At 42.3% G+C, this 20,403-nt stretch overlaps 1 protein-coding gene across 1 annotated transcript in view; it reads left to right on the top strand.

Annotated features, from left to right (window-relative positions):
* The window catches only part of DNAH8 (dynein axonemal heavy chain 8), a gene marked incomplete at its 3' end in the record, with an annotated part of 184,666 nt that overhangs the window by 55,871 nt on the left and 108,392 nt on the right, over positions 1-20,403 (top strand). Inside the window, 8 exon segments of the mRNA XM_014445658.1 lie at positions 1,355-1,435; positions 1,836-1,952; positions 2,970-3,089; positions 8,110-8,245; positions 9,666-9,781; positions 11,155-11,261; positions 16,368-16,443; positions 17,313-17,505. Of these exon segments, the coding sequence (XP_014301144.1) occupies positions 1,355-1,435; positions 1,836-1,952; positions 2,970-3,089; positions 8,110-8,245; positions 9,666-9,781; positions 11,155-11,261; positions 16,368-16,443; positions 17,313-17,505 (946 nt within the window).

The following is a 20,403-nucleotide window of genomic DNA, read 5'->3' as shown; positions in this document are numbered from 1 at the left end:
CAACTGTTACTATCTGTCCTTTTCATTTGAACATCATTTGGATGTAAAGCAGTGTGTTAGTGTGGTTTTGATTTGCGTTTCTCTCATAGCTAGTGATGAGCATCTTTTTGTGTGCACATTGTCCATTTCTAGATCTTTGAAGGAATATCTATTCAAATCCTTTGCCCATATTTTAATTGAGTTATCTACCTTTTTGTTACTGAGATGTAAGTATTCTTCACATAGCCTAGGTACAAATGCCTTATCAGATACAGGATTTGAAAATATTTTATCCTATCCTGAGGGTTGTCCTTTCATTTTCTTGATAGTGGCCTTTGAAGCACATTTTTAATTTTGGTGAAGTTCAGGTCATTACTTTTTCTATTGTCTCTTGTGATTTTAGTGTTATATCTAAGGAATCTTTGCCTAATCCAAGGTCATGAAGATTTATAACTATGCTTTCTTTTAAGAGTTTAATAATTTTAGCTTTTGCCAAAATAGTATTTAATTGCTATATATCTTTTTAAAAAAACCCTCAAAGGAGCATTGGCATTATGTAAACTTTAGCTTCAGCCTCGGAAGCCCTAGGCTTTTGTATTGGCTAGTTGTGCCTTTGGAGAATTGAGTGTCAAAGTGCTGTTCTAAATTGAGGTTCCTATCACTCGCATTGCATCCTTTCGGTTTCAGTTAGTATTGAACGATACTTCGAAAGTCAAAGTCCTTTGCCAAGTGTCAAGTATACATGAAAGTTCAACTGCAAGTAAAAAAAAAATAAAGCAGGAAAGAAATGAATAACTTTGAAACTATCAAGTACACATTGAAAGAATTTAATATTATTACTTTGGGGGAGGATTAACTTGAATCCACATCTCCCATCACACAGTACAGTAAATTACAAAACAGTCAAAAATCGATTGTTGTGATGGCTCATCTCTGAAAGATATATAAAAGAAAATAAAAAGCTTATTAATTCTGATTGTAGGACATTGATTTTGATTCAAGAAAACAAGTGTGGCATCAGTGATCTGTATGCTTTAATATGTCAGAGGACAAGGAAAAAAAGGGGGTAAATGTGTAACAGCAGACATCATAGAAGATAATTATCCAAGCTATTTAAAATAGCATAAATCTAGAAAGACAATTAAATCCTAAACATGAAAAATGCAAACCCATTGACTTACTGTTTACAGGGGATGCTCAGGTAATTTACAGGTGGGGGAAAAGTACATTAGCTAGTATAACTTTAAATGAGCACCCTCCATCTTGGCAGGGGTTTGAGGACACAGGTATCATGAAACCTTCTTGGTCTGAATCAAAATATGACTATTGTTGTAAAATCAGTTAAAGTAAGACGTGCCATTTGGACTTTTGACAGGATCTTCTGCAGTATTACGACGAGTTGTGCCAGGAGGTGCCCTCAGTGTTTGTCAATCTGATGGCCCCTAAAGTGAAGAAGGTTGGTAATACTGAAGGTTTATGTTGATTTTCTTGTTTAAGATTACAGTTCTATAGATGATGGGTTTTAGAACATCAGTTCTTGCCTAGACCCTCTGTCTTTCTAGTTCAACTTTATAGCTCTATTATTCCTACACAGTGGTTTCTTGTCTACGTTTTGTTGCCTTTGAAAAGCAACTAAATCTACATAATTAGCACTTTCTAAAAATCCATGATTGCTTCCTGGATAGCTAAAGATGATCAATAAAAAACAAAAAGTCACTTTTGTCAGGTATAATGGAGGAGAAATATAATTAAGGAAATATAACCTATAATATTTCTAAGTAATAAAAGAAAGCCTTTTAAATAAATGCAGATGCTTCTGTTAATGATGGAAACATCCCCCCCCCTTTTTTTTCTAGGTGGAATCCGTGTTGAGACAAGGGCTCACAATATTAACATGGTCATCTCTAACACTAGAAAGCTTCTTTCAAGAGGTTGACTCAGTTTTGAATATGTTCAATCAACTTTTAAAGAAGGTAAAATAGATAAATATGAAAAACTACGTCCATGAATACTCTGTGAGCAATAGTTTGATTGCCTGTGAAACCAACCCCTTTAAAAGGTGTGACTTTTAACTGAAAGGATATCCATTAAGCTAAAAACAGTTAATGCGTTATGTTTCTTTAACTGCTTTGGGCCCTTTTCATTTAGGATTGCCCGTCCTTGTCTCTGAATGACCTTGCCTTTAATACGTTAAAATGATGGCTCACCTCCACAGCTTAGTTTTACAAAACTGTGGACTGTGAAAAAGGGCAGAGCGGAGTTCTTAAATAACCACGCATCTGATATTAATGAAACGAGGGAGTCATCTAGTTGGCTATTGTCTGTGATTCCTGCTGTGCTTGCTAGGTAGAAGCACACTTTTTTGGGGGGTGGGGGAGGGTCATCATTAGCTCTCAGGCGCTTTTGTTTTTTTAAAATTATTTTTTAAATTTATCTTTATTGTTGAAAATTTTACAGATGACCTCTTTTTCCTCGTCATTGACCACCTCCGCCCCACTCCTGCCCCCTCCCCAGGCCTTCACCTCACATATTGTCTGTGTCCACGGGTCATGCAAGTATGCATAGGAGTTCTTTCTAGATACGCTCATCTGTTGGTGTGGCAGTGTGTGGTGTACCGTGAAAACTCAGAGGCTGGGGAGGCGGATACACCTGCGTGTGATCCTCTGCCCTTCACCAGCGTGTGTTTCTCCCACGGCCACTTTCCAGCTCTGAGCATTGGTTTCTTTAGCTGTAAAACTGGAATAGCGATGGCTCATGGGCTGGAATGAGGCTTTAGGAGAGATCGTGCATATGGTACACGTTGCTGCTCAATAAAACTTTAGTTCCAGGTCAAGCTCTTTTTGCGCATATACATCTAAAAATCCCACCAAATTATGCTTGGCTCTGGAGGCAGGATTCCAGCTACAGCCCTCTAAATTAGATGATAACTCAGGTACATTTTGGCTGAAAGAAGAGTTTTCTCCCACATTTATTTTCCTTCTTGTTGGTAGATCAATGACTTGTGTGAGATGCATATTGATACAGTTCTAAAGGAGATAGCCAAAACTGTGTTAATTTCCCTGCCCGAAGCTGGTGCTACCAAAGTGGAAGATATGCTGACGCTCAATGAGGTATGCATTTATGTGTTAGATTTTAATCATGGAGACGCTCATAAACCTGAAATGGGAATTTACAATCCAAGAGTAGAAATCTGTGTCAGTAATATTTAGATATCCTAGCTTTTTGGGGGGACAACCTCAGCTCCCAAAACTTACAAGGCTCCAACAGCTCAGACCGACGGCCACGCCCTAGATATTATTTTACTAATGTCCTCAGCCCCGTGTGGGGTTCTGTCAGAGGCTCACTGCTCTTGTCCCTCTGTCTGTCCTCACGGTTTTCACTGCCACAGACTTCCCTTTCGGTCACCCAGACACCCAGGAGCCAGCAGGGCTCTTTCCTCGCTCCCTTTCCTAAGTCCAGTCAGTCTTCAGACTTAGTCAGGTTTTGCTTCTTCCTCAAATTTTGCTTGAATTGCCTCCCCTTTTCCACGGTTACTACCCCTGTCTTAGGGCAGATCTGTAAGGCTCCTTTGGAGTTTAGCAATCGATGTCATGGTCTAACTAGTCTCTCTGCCTCCATACGTGGCCACATCATATCCAGTCTCCGCATTTCCACCAAATTCAACTGCAAAACTCCCTTGGGGAAACCTGTCCAGTTCCCACAGGATAAAGCCTAACCCTTCTCAACATACACTGGCTGGAAAGGACAGGCCAGGAGCCCTGTCTAATCCTGGTCGAGGCTTGGCACACTAACACAGTCTCTCTCAAAAGCACCCACTTTGTCTTTAACGGACTCCTTTTTCTTTCTTGCCTGCCTTGTGCTTCCGCTACACCCACCCTGCTGGCTTGGGTCACCTTGCCAGTGTCCTTTTCAAGACAACCAAGGGTGGCTTCATCTCAAGGGGTCCGATTAGCCTGTGGAAAACAGGTGCCTTTGCCCCTCTTTCTCTAAAAATGCAATTTCTTCCCCAAACATCTATTCTTGCCTTTAGGGGCTGGGTCTCCCAGCCAGCTTCTTCCCTCAGGACTACTTAAGCATGGGTTTGCACCTCTATCCCCGATTCAAGAGGACTTGGGTCAGAGTCTCTGAGTAGTTCTTTTAAAGTTCCTATACTTACTTCTACCACATCTCTACCAATGATCAAGCTTCCCTTCTATAACCTCGAGGTGGGCAGTGGGCCGAGAGTTGCCTTCCCTGCTACCTTTTAAGAACTGTCTTTTTCATAATGTGTGGGGTATTAAAATTATTTGTTCTCAGCATTTGGGCCTTGGCTGTAATGGCCCATTTTAACATCTTGTTCTCAGAGCATGCAAGTTTGAAATGATTATATCTTTTCACCTTGGGCCATTACAAATAATACTCCTGTGAACATAAATGTACTTTATTTTCATTTATAAACAAACTCGAGGCCCGGTGCATGAAATTCGTGCATGGAGGCGGGGGCATCCCTCAGCCCGGCCTGCACCCTCTCCAATCTGGGACCCCTTGGGGGATGTCCCTCTCACAATCTGGGACTGCTGACTCCTAACCGCTCACCTGCCTGCCTGCCTGATCACCCCTATCCCTTCTGCCTGCCTGCCTGATCACCCCTAACTGCCCTCCCCTGCCGGCCTGATCACCCCTAACCGTCTCTGCCTCGGCCCCCGCCAGCATGGCTTTGTCCAGAAGGAGGACCGGACAACCGGAAGATGTCTGGTCAACCAGGTCTAATTAGCTTATTACCCTTTTATTAGTATAGATAATGTTTCTGTGTACTTCCACCTACCCCTCAGTTCCCTTTCCCTCTGGCTACATTTTAATTTTTTATGGATATATACCTAGGAGTGGAATTGCTAGGTCATATGTTAACTCCAAGTTTAACCTTTTGAAGAGCTGTTGGACTGTTTTCCAAAGCGGCTGCATAATTTTACATCCCCACTAGCTTTGTACAAGGGTTCCAATTTCTCTACATCCTTGCCAACACTTATTATTTGTCTTTTTTACTATAGCCATCCTGGTGGATGTCAAGTGGTGTCTCATTGAGTATTTGATTTGTATTTCCCTAATGACTAGTGATGTGGAACCTTTTTTTCATGTGCTTATTAACCTTTTGTATACCTTCCTTCAGAAATGCCTATTGTTTTTAGTTGTAATTGTTTTTTATATGTTCTAGATACTAGTCCCTTATCAGATATATGATTTGCATTTTTTCTTCGATTCTGTGGGTTGTCTTTTCATTTTCTTGATGTTGTCCTATGAAGCCCCAAAATGTTTAAATTTGTTGTTGTTCAATTTATCTTCTTTTTCTTCTGTTGCTCTGTTTTTGGTATCATAGCTAAGAAAATTTTGCCTAATCCAAAATTATGAAGATCTATGCCTGTTTTCTTTTTAAAAAAATATATTTTTATTGATTTCAGAGAGGAAGGCAGAGGGAGAGAGAGATAAAAACATCAATGATAAGAGAGAATCATTGATTGGCTGCCTCTTGCACACCCTTTACTGGGGACTGAGCCTGCAATCTGGGCACATGCTCTGATTAGCAATCAAACTGTGAGCTCCTTGTTAATAGGTTGATGCTCAACCACTGAGCCACACCGGCGGGCTCTTTTTTTAAAAATTGAATCTATTGGGGTGAATTTATTGTGCACCCATTGCTCCAAGCAAAATCTCTTTCCATCCCTTCCCCCCCTGTGTACCTCCACCTACCCCTCACTTCCCTTTCCCTCTGGCTACCACCACTCTGTTGCCTGTGTCTTTGTGTAATATATACATGTGTGTGTGTGTGTTTTTCCTTAATCCCTTTACCTTCTTATATTCAGTCCACCAACCCCCCTCCTGTCTGACAGCTCTCAGTCTGTATCCCTGCTTCTGTTTCCAGTTTGTTTGTCAGTTTATTTTATTCTTTAGATTCCACGTATAAGTGAGATCATATGGTATTTGTCTTTCTCTGACTGGCTTATTTCACTTAGCATAGTAAACTCCAGGTTCATCCATGCTGTCAAAAAAGATAAGATATCATTTTTTTTAGCATATGCCTGCGTTTTCTTTTGATAGTTTTACAGTGTTAGCTCTTATGTTTAGGTCTATGATTCATTGTGAGTTAATTTTTGTGTATGGTGTAATGAGAGGATTCAATTTCATTCTCTTGCAAATAGATAAGATATTCAGTTGTCCCAGCACCAGTTGTTGAATCTCATTAACTTTATTATCATATAGTATTGAAAACATATGAAGAATGTATGTGGCATCCTCTCATTTATTCATGTGGGCATATTCTTTTTAAAAGATTACTTTGTGTTATTTATTTGTTTATTTTTTTTAGGTTTTTGGAAGTAACAGGGGATTGCCCAAGTAAACATGTATGTTCAACCTGTCAGGTTTAACTTGTAGTGTCTGGTTCTTTTCTCAGGGGATTTCAAATCAAAGCAAGCAGGGATGGGGATGGCTGATGGTGTAAACTTGTGTTTACATTTACACAGTTGAACACAGGTGGTCAATCTGCCAGGATCAGCCGGAAGTGTCTACTGCTTAGCACTCGTTTTCCCTGCTAGAATGAAGTGGCTCTCAGCCACCATTGCCATTCCAGTGTTCAACATTATGTTGCGTAATTAGAAAGGATGGAAGGAATGAATGATGGAGCAAAGTCAGAAGAGTTGGTGGGGGTGCAGAGGATCAGAGAATGTCTTCGGGGAGACTGGGAAAAGATGGGGATGGGTTCAGATACAGAAGAGGTGGTATAAATGGAAGTGACAAACTCAGAAGTATCTCCCTCAATCCAGTAGCCAAGGAACACATGAGGGCAGCACACGGGGAGTGTGGGCCTCACAAAGCTCGTAGGAGAGAGGTTTGCATGGACAGGCGTGGGTTCCTTCCAGGAAGTCATTTGGAGGCCCAAGTCGGCTGGTCCCATTTACTTTTCCCTTTTCTAAAATGTCTGGATGTTGTCAAAAGACCTATTCATTTCTATAAACCTGCTTTCTTTTTTGAATTTAACTAGTTTTCAACTTCTTCCTAAAGCCTTTTTTGACTATTAAAAAAGTGTAGAGCCCTAGCCAGTTGGCTCAGTGGATAGAGCGTCGGCCTGCGGACTGAAGGGTCCCAGGTTCGATTCTGGCCAAGGGCACATGCCCAGGTTGCGGGCTCGATCCCCAGTCGGGGGCGTGCAGGAGGCAGCCAATCAATGATTCTCTCTCATCATTGATGTTTCTATCTCTCTCTCCCTCTTCCTTCCTCTCTGAAATCAATAAAGAAATATATATTTTAAAAAAAAGTGTAGAAAGGCAAAAGCACAGGCTTTTAGAATCAGTCAGAGCTGGCCTTCAAACCTCTATTTTTACCACCCACTGGGTGACCTTGGACACGTTTCTTATTCTTTCTGAGCCTCCGATTTCTCATCTGTGGGATGGGGACGATAATAGTACCTGTCCCAAGCGGTTGTCCTTTAATTAAATGAGTAAATATACACAAAGCTCTGAAATTTTAATGCTGGCATACACCATGCTCACTTAAAAACCTAATTTCATTTGAATCTCAGTAACACTTTGGATTGTCCTTTTTCAAACTACTTCTCATTTCAACATTTTAAAAAAATATGTTTTTAAAAAATTGATTTCAGAGAGAGTAAAGGAAAGGGATAGAAACATCAATAATGAGAGAGAATCATTGATTGGCTGCCTCCTGCATGCCCCCTACTGGGGATCAAGCCCAAAACCCATACATGTGCCCTGATGGGGAATTGAACTATGACCTCCTGGTTCATGGGTGGATGCTCAACCCTGAGCCACACCGGCCGGACTCATTTTGAACTTTTGACAATATTATGTCTCTGCTTTTTCAGCCTTCTTTTTTTTCATCATATAAATGTGAATGTAGATGTCTGTGTGTGATTGAGTCAGGTAAAGGTCAAAGACTGAATTTTCCTTCTTTCTCCTTCTCTTGGCCTGGGCCCGAGCAGCTGTGCCTTTAGCCATTGGCAGTTTTGGATCTGAAATATTATGCTATTGGCAACTATCTCTAGTTATTTTTAAGTGGCGGTTAATTATAGTTTTTAAAATAATTTTCACAGTGTTTAAAAAGTATCTGGAAATTAATAATGATTTTTTAATTTAATAGACATACACAAGAGAATGGGCTGATATTCTAAACCACAAGAGTAAGCATGTGGAAGAAGCTGTCAGAGAACTTATATCAATATTTGAGGCTATTTATGAAGTTAAGTACAGTGTGAAATTAGGAAAACACGTATCAGGTAATTTCACTAGCTATAATGTTTGAATCACAAGAATTAAAAGTATGTTCGCAAGTAGACTCCTTCTGCTTAGCAGCAACCAAAATTCCAGACTCCCAGAAGGAAAGCAAAGCAGGTGTTCAGCATCAACCACATTGTTTGCATTATTTGCATTGTTTAGGCACAGTGAGCCCTTTAAAAAAAAAGTATATTTTTATTGATTTCAGAGAGGGAGGGAGAAGGAGAGAGACAGAAATATCAGTGATGAAAGAAAACCATTGATCGGCTGCCTCGTGCATGCCCCCTACTGGGGACAGCCCGCAATCTGGTCATGTGCCCTGACTGGAATTGAATCGTGACCTCCTGGTTCATAAATCGATGCTCAACCACTGAGCCACACAAGCCGGCCTGTTTTATGAGTTAGAGCAACGATTTTCAACCTGTGTGCTGCAAGAATTTTTAAAACATGCAATACCTGACTATTTAGCCAGGAGCACTATCCTCTTTTCCCTTAGGTTGTCAAATTAAGAGATGACAGCAGCCAACACAACAATAGATGTCCAGTGTGAATGAATCAAAATTATACCTTTTATTTTTGTCAGACAGGCAAAAAATATAATGTATTTCTTGGTGTGCTGCAGAATTTTAGTAATTAGTTTATGTGTGCCAGGAGTTGAAACAGGTTGAAAATCGCTGAGTTAGACAATGGTGGGAAACCTTCTGAAATCCCAGTTCCCAGATACCAACCAAGGACCAACCTTGCAAGCAGAGCTTTTCCTGGATAGCAGTCTCAGGTTTGCTATAATAATCTCCTCTCTCTCTCTCTCTCTCTCTCTCTCTCTCTCTCTCTAGCATTCTTAAAGGCCTGGAGACATTGTTGGCTGTCACACAGCCAGGGGAGGAGGTGCCAATAGCCTCTAATGGGTAGAGACCAGGGATGCTGCTGAATATCCTAAATGCTCAGGACAGCACCCGCCTCCCCAAGATACCAAGAATAGCAGTAGTGCTGAGGCTGAGAAACTGAGCCTAAACAGCAATCCATACATACCTTCTTTCTCTTAGAGTTTTCCCACTTAGTTTAATTAGTTTTCCTCAAAAGTGTCAAAACACAAACATCTCAGTTCATTACATTATAAAACTCCAAAAGTAAATAAATATTTTAGAAAGATAGTAAGTGAAAACCTTAAATGTTTCTTAATTCCAGATACGAAGACATTATATTTTAAAAAGTATATTTCTCAGTAGAATAATAATTCTATTGAGATGGGTGTTTTAAATGGAATTCAAGGATGATTCCTATGGGAACAAATTTTAAATTTTTAAATTAAGGACTTTTTAAGAAGAGGTTTTTTTTTTTTTTCTTAAAAGAAGTTTTGGCCATATATAATAAGCCAAGTGCTCAATATTAAATGTTATATCTTGTTTTGTATTTTATCTGTAGAACATAGGAAACATGTTGTGTTTGGAAGTGAAGCAGAAGAGACTGAAAACACTGATTATGAGACTTCAATTATGCCGGAGGTTGCTGTTAACGAGAAAGAAGATGAGTTTAAAAAGGTATTTATTGTGAAACGACCTCATTGGATTTCACAGAGTTATGACTCAGAGGTTGTAGGTAATCTGAGTGGTGCTTCATCCAGGAGGTTCTGCAACCAATCCGTGTGGATTTATAACGAATTTGGATTTGTAACAAAGTCCACAAAATGTAATGTTCAACTCTGCACTGAAGAATCTGGCAAGATACAGCAATCCTTACAGTTTTCCCCAACTTCATCAACTTTTAATGTGATGTGTCAACTACGTTTACATTATATACTCACCTTCCCCTTTGGTGATTGGCCCTGTTTTCTTACATAGTAAAGGCCACTCGGGGACTGGAGTGCCGGTCTGTTTGACTCAGATTGGGGAAGGTTTTCCTGTTATTGTGCTTAACAGCATTACCTGTCTTGCAAGCCCAGATTTTGATTCATTCGGGGTCCAGGGATCTGCATTTGCATCAGCACCGTGGGCAGCCTATGGACTCTCCCCCAGGAGAGACCCCGAGTGGGCAGATTTTCACGTTGTGTGGAGAATGGAGGTTGAGAAGGAGGCACCGGGTTTCTTTCTCCTCTGGTCTCGCCCTCCAGGTGACATCAGCACCGAATGCCCTGCCACGTTTGTGCTAATTCCTGCTTCCCCTGCTCCCGTCAGTCTTCCTTTAACCCGTGGTGCTCATCGTCTTTTCATGCTTTCTATTTCACATTCTTTTGCACTTTAACACACACTGTACTACAGGCAGTTTTGGAGATAAGTAGCACACATTTGTTCCACTCTCACCTTCTTGCTCAAGGATGATCATCAGCAATTGATGGGAAACACTGTCTTGCCGATTCCAGATTTTAGCTGCGGATTTCCTCTCAGAACCTTGCACCAGCCGCTGTTAGTAGTCTGCAGGCTTCGGCCAGAGCAGGAGGGGGGTCCCGGGCCAGCGGCCCTTCTCTTTCAGCTGCCTTCCCTGCAACACAGGCTGGGTCCTCAGAGTAAGACCGGGTGCCGCCAGAGCCTCTGGAATTGCTGGGTCACCTGGGCGGCATCAGTGCAGCCACCTCCTTGGTAGCCTCCACCTTCCACATGGCTGCCAGAGTGGCCTGTCTGACATCAGTATGGATTATGTCACACCCGTGCTTTAGCCGGATAACTCACCGACCCTGACCTACTCCTCCTGGTTCACACCTGCTGAGCCGTCCTTCTTACCCAGCTCTCCGAAATCAATAAAAATACATTTTAAAAAATAAGCAAGTCATTTAGGATTGACCTTATACAATATAATCGAAATTGTGTAGTTTATGATTTTTCATTTTTCACACGACACTTCTGATATTGTATTCTTGCTTTGGGGATGTTAGAGTTTTTTTCTTTTGTACCAAATGTAATGTGATTTCTCATTACAGGAATGTAAAGAGGTCTATGCTTTCTTCTCTCATCAATTACTAGACAGTCTTCAAAAAGCTACACGGTTATCTTTGGACACAATGAAAAAAAGAATATTTGTTGCAAGGCAAGTTGAAAATACACTAAATATATCTGGCACTACTATCTGTAATAACAATGCTAACAAGAGCACCTTTTTATTAATTTAAAAAATGATAAAATTTAAAATATAACATTGATGAAAAGACTGTATGAAAACACTAGAGGCCCTTCATGCACTGGTGGGGTCCCTTGGCCTGGCCTGTGGGGATCGGGCTGAAAGTGGCTCTCCAACATCCCCCGAGGGGTCACTGGTTATGAGAGGGCGGTTCTCGAGTGACGCACCCCGGAATTGGGCTCCCTCCTCTCTGGTTCTGGGTGTGTCACCCGAGAACCGCAGCTGCCAAGTCACTGCAGCTCGGCAGCTCCTGCGTTGAGCATCTGCCCCTTGCTGGTCAGTGCACATCATAGCTACTGGTCAGAGCATCTGCCCCCTGGTGGTCATTGTGCATTATAGCTACCAGTCAGCTGGTCACTTAGGCTTTTATATATATAGACTAGAGGCCCAGTGCATGGATTTGTGCACTGGAGGGGTCCCTTGGCCTGGCCTGTGCCCTCTCACAATCCAGGACCCTTGGGGGATGTCGGAGAGCTGGTTTCAGCCTGATCTCCGCAGGCCAGGCCAAGGGACCCCACCAGTGCACGAATTCGTGCACCAGGCCTCTAGTATGCATATAAGGTCTTTGGTTAATCTCTTCCTGCCCTCCCCTCTCCCCCCTCCCCACTTCCCTCTGAGATTCATCAGTCTGTTCCATGTTTCCATGCCTGTGTATTGAGCGTCTGCCCCCTGGTGGTCATTGCACATCATAGCTACTGGCCGGTCAGCCGGTCTCTTAGGCTTTTATATATATAGATAAGGGTAATATTGCAAGAACAGTGATCAAATGAACAACCAAGTTACTGGCAGCCAGGCCAAGATGAAAAACACAGAACAGTCCCCTTACAGGTCCTCTCTGGCTCACCCAAAGGTAACTACTATCCTGAACTTGATGTTTATCACGGTCCTTAGGGTTTAGTACATATTTGTACCCCCAGTCAATGTGTCATTTAATTTTGCCTGTTTTGGACTACGTTCAGCATTATGTTTTTGAGATTCATCTATGTTGATGTAACTTATTTCACTTTGATATGGTTGAAGCATACATAATCTGTTTTTCTGTTCTACGGGCGATGGCCATTTGGGCTGTTTCTGGTTTGGGCTACTGTGAATAAAACCTCTGTGAACATTCTGGTACCTGCCTCCTGCTAAGAGTGGAAAGGCTGGGCCCTAGAGCATGTGCCTGCCTCACTTCGCCAGGCAAGACCTAGAAGGAGAGTCCCATGGCTCCGCATCCTCGCACACAGTTGGTATTGCTCAGTGAAAAAACCTTGTGTGAATGGCATCTCATTGAATTTTCGATGATCATTTTCCTAGTTACTGTTGAGGCTGTACACATTTTTATGTTTATAAGCCATTTGTGCTTTCTCTTTCTTAAAATTTGTGTTTCCCTTCCCTTCTCTTCCTGAACACTCAAAAATAATTTATTTACTGGCATATTTTATTAAAGTCTTCAGGTTCTTATGTATTTCTTATCCCACTGATTGCTTAGTGAGAATATGTGAGGGGTAAACTCTCTGATCTTCATTTTGAGTCTAAAAATGCCCTTTTTTGCCCTCTTACTTTCATGACAAGTTTGGCTGGATAAAATTTTTTTTTTTGTCTCTCAGCACTTTGAAAGTACTTCATTTTTTCTGCTCTTTTGTTGCTGATGAGAAGTCTGTAGTAATTCTAGTGGAAGATTGCTTTTTATCCTGGATGTTCTGCAGTCTTCTCTCCCTGTGAGGACTTGTCTTTACTTATCCTGCTTTGTTCTCAGAGTACACTTTCTATTTAATGGCTTATAGTGTTCCTTAATTCCAGAAAATCCCCAGCAATTTTCTCTGCAGTTATTGCTTCTGGAACATTCTCTCTCTCTCTCTTTATTTTTGTTTTGTTAATTCTCACCTGAGGATATTTTTTCCATTCTTTTTTTTTTTTTTTTTTTTTTTTTTTTTAGAAAGAATGGAAGGGAGGGAGGAAAGGATGGAGGGAGGAAAGAGAGAGATAGAGATAGAAAAAGAGAGAGAGAGAAACATCGATGTGAGAGAAACACATCAATCATTCCCTGACTGGGGCTGGGGATTGAACCTGCAGCCCAGGCACATGCCCTTGACCAGGAATTGAACCTGCAATCCTTTGGTGCACCGGCCGATGCTCTAACCAGTGAGCAGCACTGGCCAGGTGGGACATTCTCTTATGGAACTCCTAATAGCTGAACGTTGAATGGATTGACCACATAATTTTTTGTTCTAACCAGGACACTTTTTTGTGAGGAACATGATTCAGGTGAAGGGTCAGGACAGACTTAACCCAGACTGTCCTGGGCACACTGGATGTGTGGTCATCTCAAGTGCTGGGGCCTCTCCTCCCTAGCACCTAACTACTCTGTCATTTAGTTTGTTTTTTTTTTTCATTTCTGGGCTACATTATGGGCCAGCATCTCTGTATCTTATATAATAAAAGCCTAATATGCTAAGTGTCCGGTCATCTGTTCAACCAATCAAAGTGTAATATGCTAATGATATGTTAAGGCCACTCAACTGCTCACTATGGCACACACTGACCACCAGGGGGCAGACTCTCCGATCAGGTTAGCTTGCTACTGGGGTTCAGCTGATTGGGACTAAGCGAGCGAGGCTGGACACACCCTGGAGCCCTCCTGTGGTCCCTCCCCAGCTGGCCAACCTCCTGCATCCCTCCCCGACCCTGATCGTGTACTGGTGGGGTCCCTTGGCCTGGCCTGCGCCCTCTCGAAATCTGGAACCCCTCTGGGGATATCGGAGAGCTGGTTTCGGCTTGATCCTGCAGGCCAGGCCCAGGACCCAACTGGTGCACTGGGCCTCTAGTCTAGTATAACGTGATTTCATCTGTTGCATCTTAAACATTTCAATGAATACTTTTTCTTATCATTTCTGCCTTTTTAGTTGAGCAATTTTAGCCTTCATTTCTATCTTTGAACATTCTCATTATACTTACTTTAGAGTTTGTCATACTTCTCTACATTGACTTTTATCTGGAGTGAGTTTCTGGTTCAATTATGGATTTCTTTAATTCCCTTTCTTACTGTTTGACATAGTTATTCTTGTTGGGATTTTACTTCATATGTCCTCTTTGAGCCAGAGATTTTTTGTTTTTGAGTCTTTGTCTCTCCTTCTCTGTCTCTCTGTCTAGGAGTTTCACTTTTGCGTCCACATGACCCTCAGAACTTTGAATACAGAGTCTGGTCTTATTGGTTCACAGTTACTGCCCCCCTGAAGAGGTACTAGAATATGGCAGGTTCAGCGGGGAACACAGAAGAGGCCCGGCTTAGTCGCTTATTGGGGTGCTGTGCCTTTGCTTCTGTCACCCCAGTCCCGCATCTTCTGGAAAAACTGTAGCTGCAGGCAGTTGGTTGTATTTATAACTGGAGGTGTAGTTTCTCAGTAATGACAGTATTTATTGCTATGGAAATTTTACATCTGTATATAAAAGGCTAATATGCTAGTCTCCAACCATCCAACCACTCACTATGACACACCCTGACCACCAGGGGGCAGATGCTCAAGGCAGGAGCTGCTGTGACAAGCACCGGCCATTTACAGAGAATCGGCACCATGGACCTGGTGTCCACAAAGCAACACTTAGCTTCCCCCAAGTGGGACACAGGCCCTGCCACCATCCAGAAGTGACACCCCACCAAATTGCAGCCGATGCTGCCAAGACCCCCTGGCGCAAAATGGGGCCCACAGCCCAGCCCAGCCCAGCTCTGAAACGGTGGCTGTGGGCACCGGGTAATGTTGTTACCCAAGATACAGCAATCCAGCTTCCTCTTCCTAGTGACTAGCCTCCTTGGAGTTTCTTCAGCCCAGGAACACGGCTTGCTTTATAGCCAGGTGCAAACATTTTACACTGTAACCAAATGTCTGTAAAGCTTTTTCCTGTGCCTCACCTCATTTGAGCCTCACAGAAGTCCTGGGGTAAGTAGATAGGAGACTCGGTGGAATCCTATTTTCCTTTCATTAGCCGGAAAATGGAGATTTAGAAAGTTTAGAAACTTGACCCGACTGAAAAGAAGTAAGAAATGGTGGACCTTGAAAATGACTTTAGGTTTTCTCACTGTGAAGAATGTCGTCAAACACCGCTGCAGTTAAATGTTTTACCCTTTGTTCTCCCTGAATGATCTACAATAATAATGTGCTTCGTGTTGATATTTACTGCTGTGTTGCTGACAATTACCTGAAAGAGAAGGTGGGGTGCTTCACTGGGCTGGAAAAAGTTTAGCTAAATCAGGTCTAATTAAGCAAGTTTATTCTATATACTAGTATATAAGAGGCTAAGTTGACTCATGCATGTGTGATACATACAAAGCTCTCGCTGGCGCCAATTGCACGCGTGTGTTTTGATCTGCCATGAATTTGGTTGACACTTCTATTATAGAGAAAGGGCGAATAGCGTTATTAAAATATATTTTTTAATTAATTTCCTTTCAATGTGCACAAATCTGTGCACCAGGCCTCTAGTTTATTATAATTTTGTCTGGGATGGGGTCAGATGTCAAGGCAGAGGGAGATAACCAAACTAATTTGCAGGTCTGGTATATGTCAGTTACTTGCACTCGTGTGTTTGTATGTCTGTATTTCTGTCTGAGCATGAGAGATATTGTTTAAAATGGAAGGTTTTTGGAAGCTTTGACAAAAACCTCCTGTTTAATTTTACAAAAAAGTATATATAGAAGAATACATGAAGGTATATGTTTTTTGTTGGTGAATCTTGTCCAATATTTGTTATGGGGCTGGGAAAAAAGAATGCTTTTAACACATTATTAAATGCTTGTGACTAACAGAACATTAAAATACTAGAAAATGTAAATGAGACTTAATATTTTACTTCCAATAATATTGTCACTGTCATTTTTTAGCTCTCTGAAATTTATGGTTTCATTATAAAAACATTCTCTTCATATAATTTAGTATTTTGAAATTATCTTTATATTTTAGGATTGAGTGTGGTAGCATAGCAAGCTATTTATGAAATTATAGGTTAAGGTTTATCAGTTAAATGTCCATCTTATTACAGCCTCTATGGACGAAAGCGGGCAGAAGATGTCATTTCCTTTATAAAAACGGAAGTACATCTTGCAATTCCTAATGTGGTAAGAATGATCAAATAGCCAAGTTAACACAAGGATATTTGGGTAATGTATTTGACAAGGGCTACACGAGAACTGAACTTTCATTTATGGTAACCTCTTGGTCCTATGTATCTTTCTATCTCACCCCCGTATTTAACAAAAATAAAAATATTATCGTTAACCTCTGTTATAAAAATTGCTCTGCATAGCTCATGGTGTGCTGAAGTGGAGTCAAGCGTCTGGTCAGCCATCAGTTAGCAAGTATTCTATAAATCTTGCTTTTTCTTGCTTCAAACATTAAATTATCTAAATAAGACCACCTCAAACACACGACCGTGAGGCAACCCACTAAGTGTGGCAGAATAGAAAGAAAGAGAGAGCCTACACCCTGAGCACCATGGGACCCTTGTGCTTTCTCATGGACCATCTCTCCCACCACCCACTGCCAACCGGCATCTGGAACTCTGACAGGTGCACGCTGTGAGGGTTAGGGTTAGGCCAGGGGGGACAGGCTGTGTCTCACCTGCTCCACGTCCCCGCTTCCTGGAGGCACAGTTCAGAGCCTGAGGTCAGACTCTTGGTGGGGGAGCTTCCTCCGTGGTTTTGCTTCATGGACACCCAACACATAGTCCACAACTGTTGGCTGCATCCAGCCCCCCTCCCAGGGAAAGGATGCCAGGTCCTGTGTTCGACCCTCTTGCCTGCAGGAACTGAGAAAGTCCGCATGCAGTCTGCACTGCCCTCACACCCCCCTCCTGAAAGCAGCCGTTTCTTGGGGGCAGCTGAGGCTTTCCCCACTTGGGGGGGGCGGGGAGGGAAGGGGGCGGTGAGAAGCAGAGGGACGGAGCGCATGTGCCAGCAGAACCAGAGACTTGTTTCTTCTTCTACAGGTGATGGTTCCGAGCTTGGATGACATTCAACAAGCCATTAACCGGATGATCCAGTTAACCCTGGAGGTCAGCAGAGGAGTGGCTCACTGGGGGCAGCAGCCCACCCGGCACATGAAGAATCTGAAGGTCAGTCCCAGCCGCACCGCTGACCTGGCGCATCCAAGTGGAGGAAAGCAGCTGAAGAGGGAAGAAAGTAAGAGCGCTACATCTCAGACCGATAGAGTCTTTGGGTTACAATGTACACGTGCTCTTCTCCGGCTCGTCCTGGGTTCAACAGCTTATAGATATTTTTAAAAGTAACTTTTATATGTTTATTTGTTAAGTTTTGCCTTTAAAAAACGAGTGTTTACCACCCTCCACTTTTTAAAAAGATATGTTTTTATTGGTATTAGAGAGAGAGAAAGAGAGAGGGATAGAGAGAGAGGAATGTTGATGAGAGAGATACGTCAATTGGCTGCCTCCTGCACGCCCCCCACTGGGGACGTGCCCACAGCCCAGGCATGCGCCCTTGGCCAGAAGCAAACCTGGGACCTTTCAGTCCGTAGGCTGATGCTTTATCCACTGAGCTAAACCAGCAAGGACATACAATACATTATTATTAACTACAGTCACTATGCGACATGAGGTCTCCAGAACTTATTCACCTTATAACGGAAAGTTTGTATCCTTTTTCTCCACCCTCAGACTCTGGTAACCACTATTCTACTCTCTGTTACTATGATTTTTTTTTTACAATGAAAAGTTTTCATTGTAAGTATTTTCAGCCTTAAAAAGAAGGAAATCCTGCTATTTGTGACAACATGGATAAATCCAGAGGGCACTATGCTAAGTGAAATAAGCCAGACACGGAAGAAAAATATTGGATAATCTCATTTATGTGTGGAATCTAAAAAAAAGTAAAACTCTTTTTCTGAAAATACACTACCTCCTCTGGTAACCAGGGAGATGCCAATTAAACATAAGGTGCCGTGTGAGTTACAGGAACAGGTGGCCCAGACCCCCATGCCACCTTTCCGTGTTGCACAAACACGCCTCTCTCGGCTCATCTCTATAGTCTCACGGGGTATTCCCTATAACCAGCTGATAGAGGACAAACACAATCTCAGGCCTGGTCTATGGTGAGTTGGCTTGATGTGTTGGTGTGAGCTGAAATGCACTAGAGCCTACTCAGCAGTGGCCCTTAAGGACTGCGAGAGGGGGAGTTTCCCCGTGGGCAGAGCTTCAAGTAGCATCTCCTTTTGAAGGAGGGAGAAGTGATCTGAAGTGAAGGTATACGTGGACTCGTGGGCAGTGACAATGGGTGGACAAGTTGTGCAGGTCTTAGAAGTACCAACACTGGGAAATCAGGGGCAAGGAGGTCTGGGGGAAAAGCCTGTGAATGAATCTATGGATCTATGAATCTATGGATCTATAAATATACAAACCTAGCGACGGGGCTAGGAATGAATCCAGAGGAGAGGACTGGAGTCCAATCATCTGATTTTCAGTCCATTAGTCTATTATTGTAGCAGGCCAAACGTAAAGCTAAAAACCATAAGGTGCAAGAATCTTTCGACTAATCAGCAACTTTGCAAATAAGAATTCTATTCTCTGCCATATTATCAACCAAGTGTGATGGTAGAATAAAGGCATTTTCGGACATTGACTGTCTTAAAAAATTTTACCCAGTGCACCCTTTTCCACAAAGTTACTGTACCCTTTCAAAATGAGAAAATAAAGCAAAGAAAAAAGAGAAGAAGACAGGAGATGTAGGAAACAGGAGTGGAATGCAGCAGGGAGGTGAAGGGAATTCCCCGGTGGACGGTAAAGGATGAGTACACAGGGACACGTGTAGTCTAAGCATAGAGGGCCCCCAGTGTAACTCAAGAGAGAGACGAGTTTCCGCTGCTCTCGCCACGGTGCCTGGAGCCATTGTACCGTCTTTTAACTTGAAGACGTGAACCTGGTCCAGATTCTTGTCTGTGCTTGCCTGCTTTCACCATGTGCTGACAGAGTCGCTGCTCTACTCGCATTGCTCTGGGTCAGCGGGAGGAGCTCGGGTCGCTCTGAAGGGTTCTGCTTTGGCTGCTACTGAGAACTGGAGGGAAGGCGATGTGATCCAGGAGAACACGGAGTAGCCCGCTGTCCCGGCCCTATTTCTGCTGGACATCCATTACTTGGCTCATAAACACGGCCCTGCCAGGTGCCCTGATTGCGATGAGAACTGTATTATCTCGATACTGCAGGACTCACGATCCTTCGCCATGGCTTCCTCCAAAGGGCTTTTGTCAGCCTGCAGGACGCGGCAGCAGGACTAGACCCAGAGACTAGCTTCTTTTCTCCTGGGAGCCTCCATCTAGCACGAGCATTAATGTCTTTCTTTCTACGTGTGTCCTTTGGCTCAGTTTTTAAAAAACCAAACGACATATTGTCTAGAGATAAGTATGTTGGTTTACCTTCAAGTACAAAATGCAGGAGAGCGGTTACCTCTGGGGGTCAGGGAATGTGATTGGAGAGAGGCCGAGAGAGGATTGCTGATATCTTGGCATTCTCTTCTTAACCCGGTGCTGAGTACATTGAAATGATCTTTTTCTCCTTAAGTATATGTTTTATATACTTTGAATTCTTTTTTAACAAATGTGTTATATGTGTTGTAGCAGGCCAAACGTAAAGCTAAAAACCATAAGGTGCAAGAATCTTTCGACTAATCAGCAACTTTGCAAATAAGAATTCTATTCTCTGCCATATTATCAACCAAGTCTGATGGTAGAATAAAGGCATTTTCGGACATTGACTGTCTTAAAAAATTTTACCCAGTGCACCCTTTTCCACAAAGTTACTGTACCCTTTCAAATTGAGAAAATAAGGCACAAATGTGTTATATCATATTCTGTGAATATGATATAGTTCACTCATCCACATACATCCTCTTAGCAAACTAGGAATATGAGGGATGTTCTGATAATGCTATCCATGGAAAAATTTAGAAGCATTTCTTTTCCATCAAAATGAAGAAATGATTTTATCAGTTTTATTCAATATTCTACTGGAGATCTTCACTATGAGTCAGACAATAAAAAAATTAGATGAGTAATTAGAAAAGAAGCCAAGA

This window comes from Myotis lucifugus, unplaced genomic scaffold, assembly GCF_000147115.1.
Source record: "Myotis lucifugus unplaced genomic scaffold, Myoluc2.0 scaffold_477, whole genome shotgun sequence".
In the NCBI taxonomy this organism is placed as follows: domain Eukaryota; kingdom Metazoa; phylum Chordata; class Mammalia; order Chiroptera; family Vespertilionidae; genus Myotis; species Myotis lucifugus.
The sequence above is the reverse complement of the archived record's forward strand: the minus strand, read 5'-3'. Positions and strand labels throughout refer to the sequence as shown.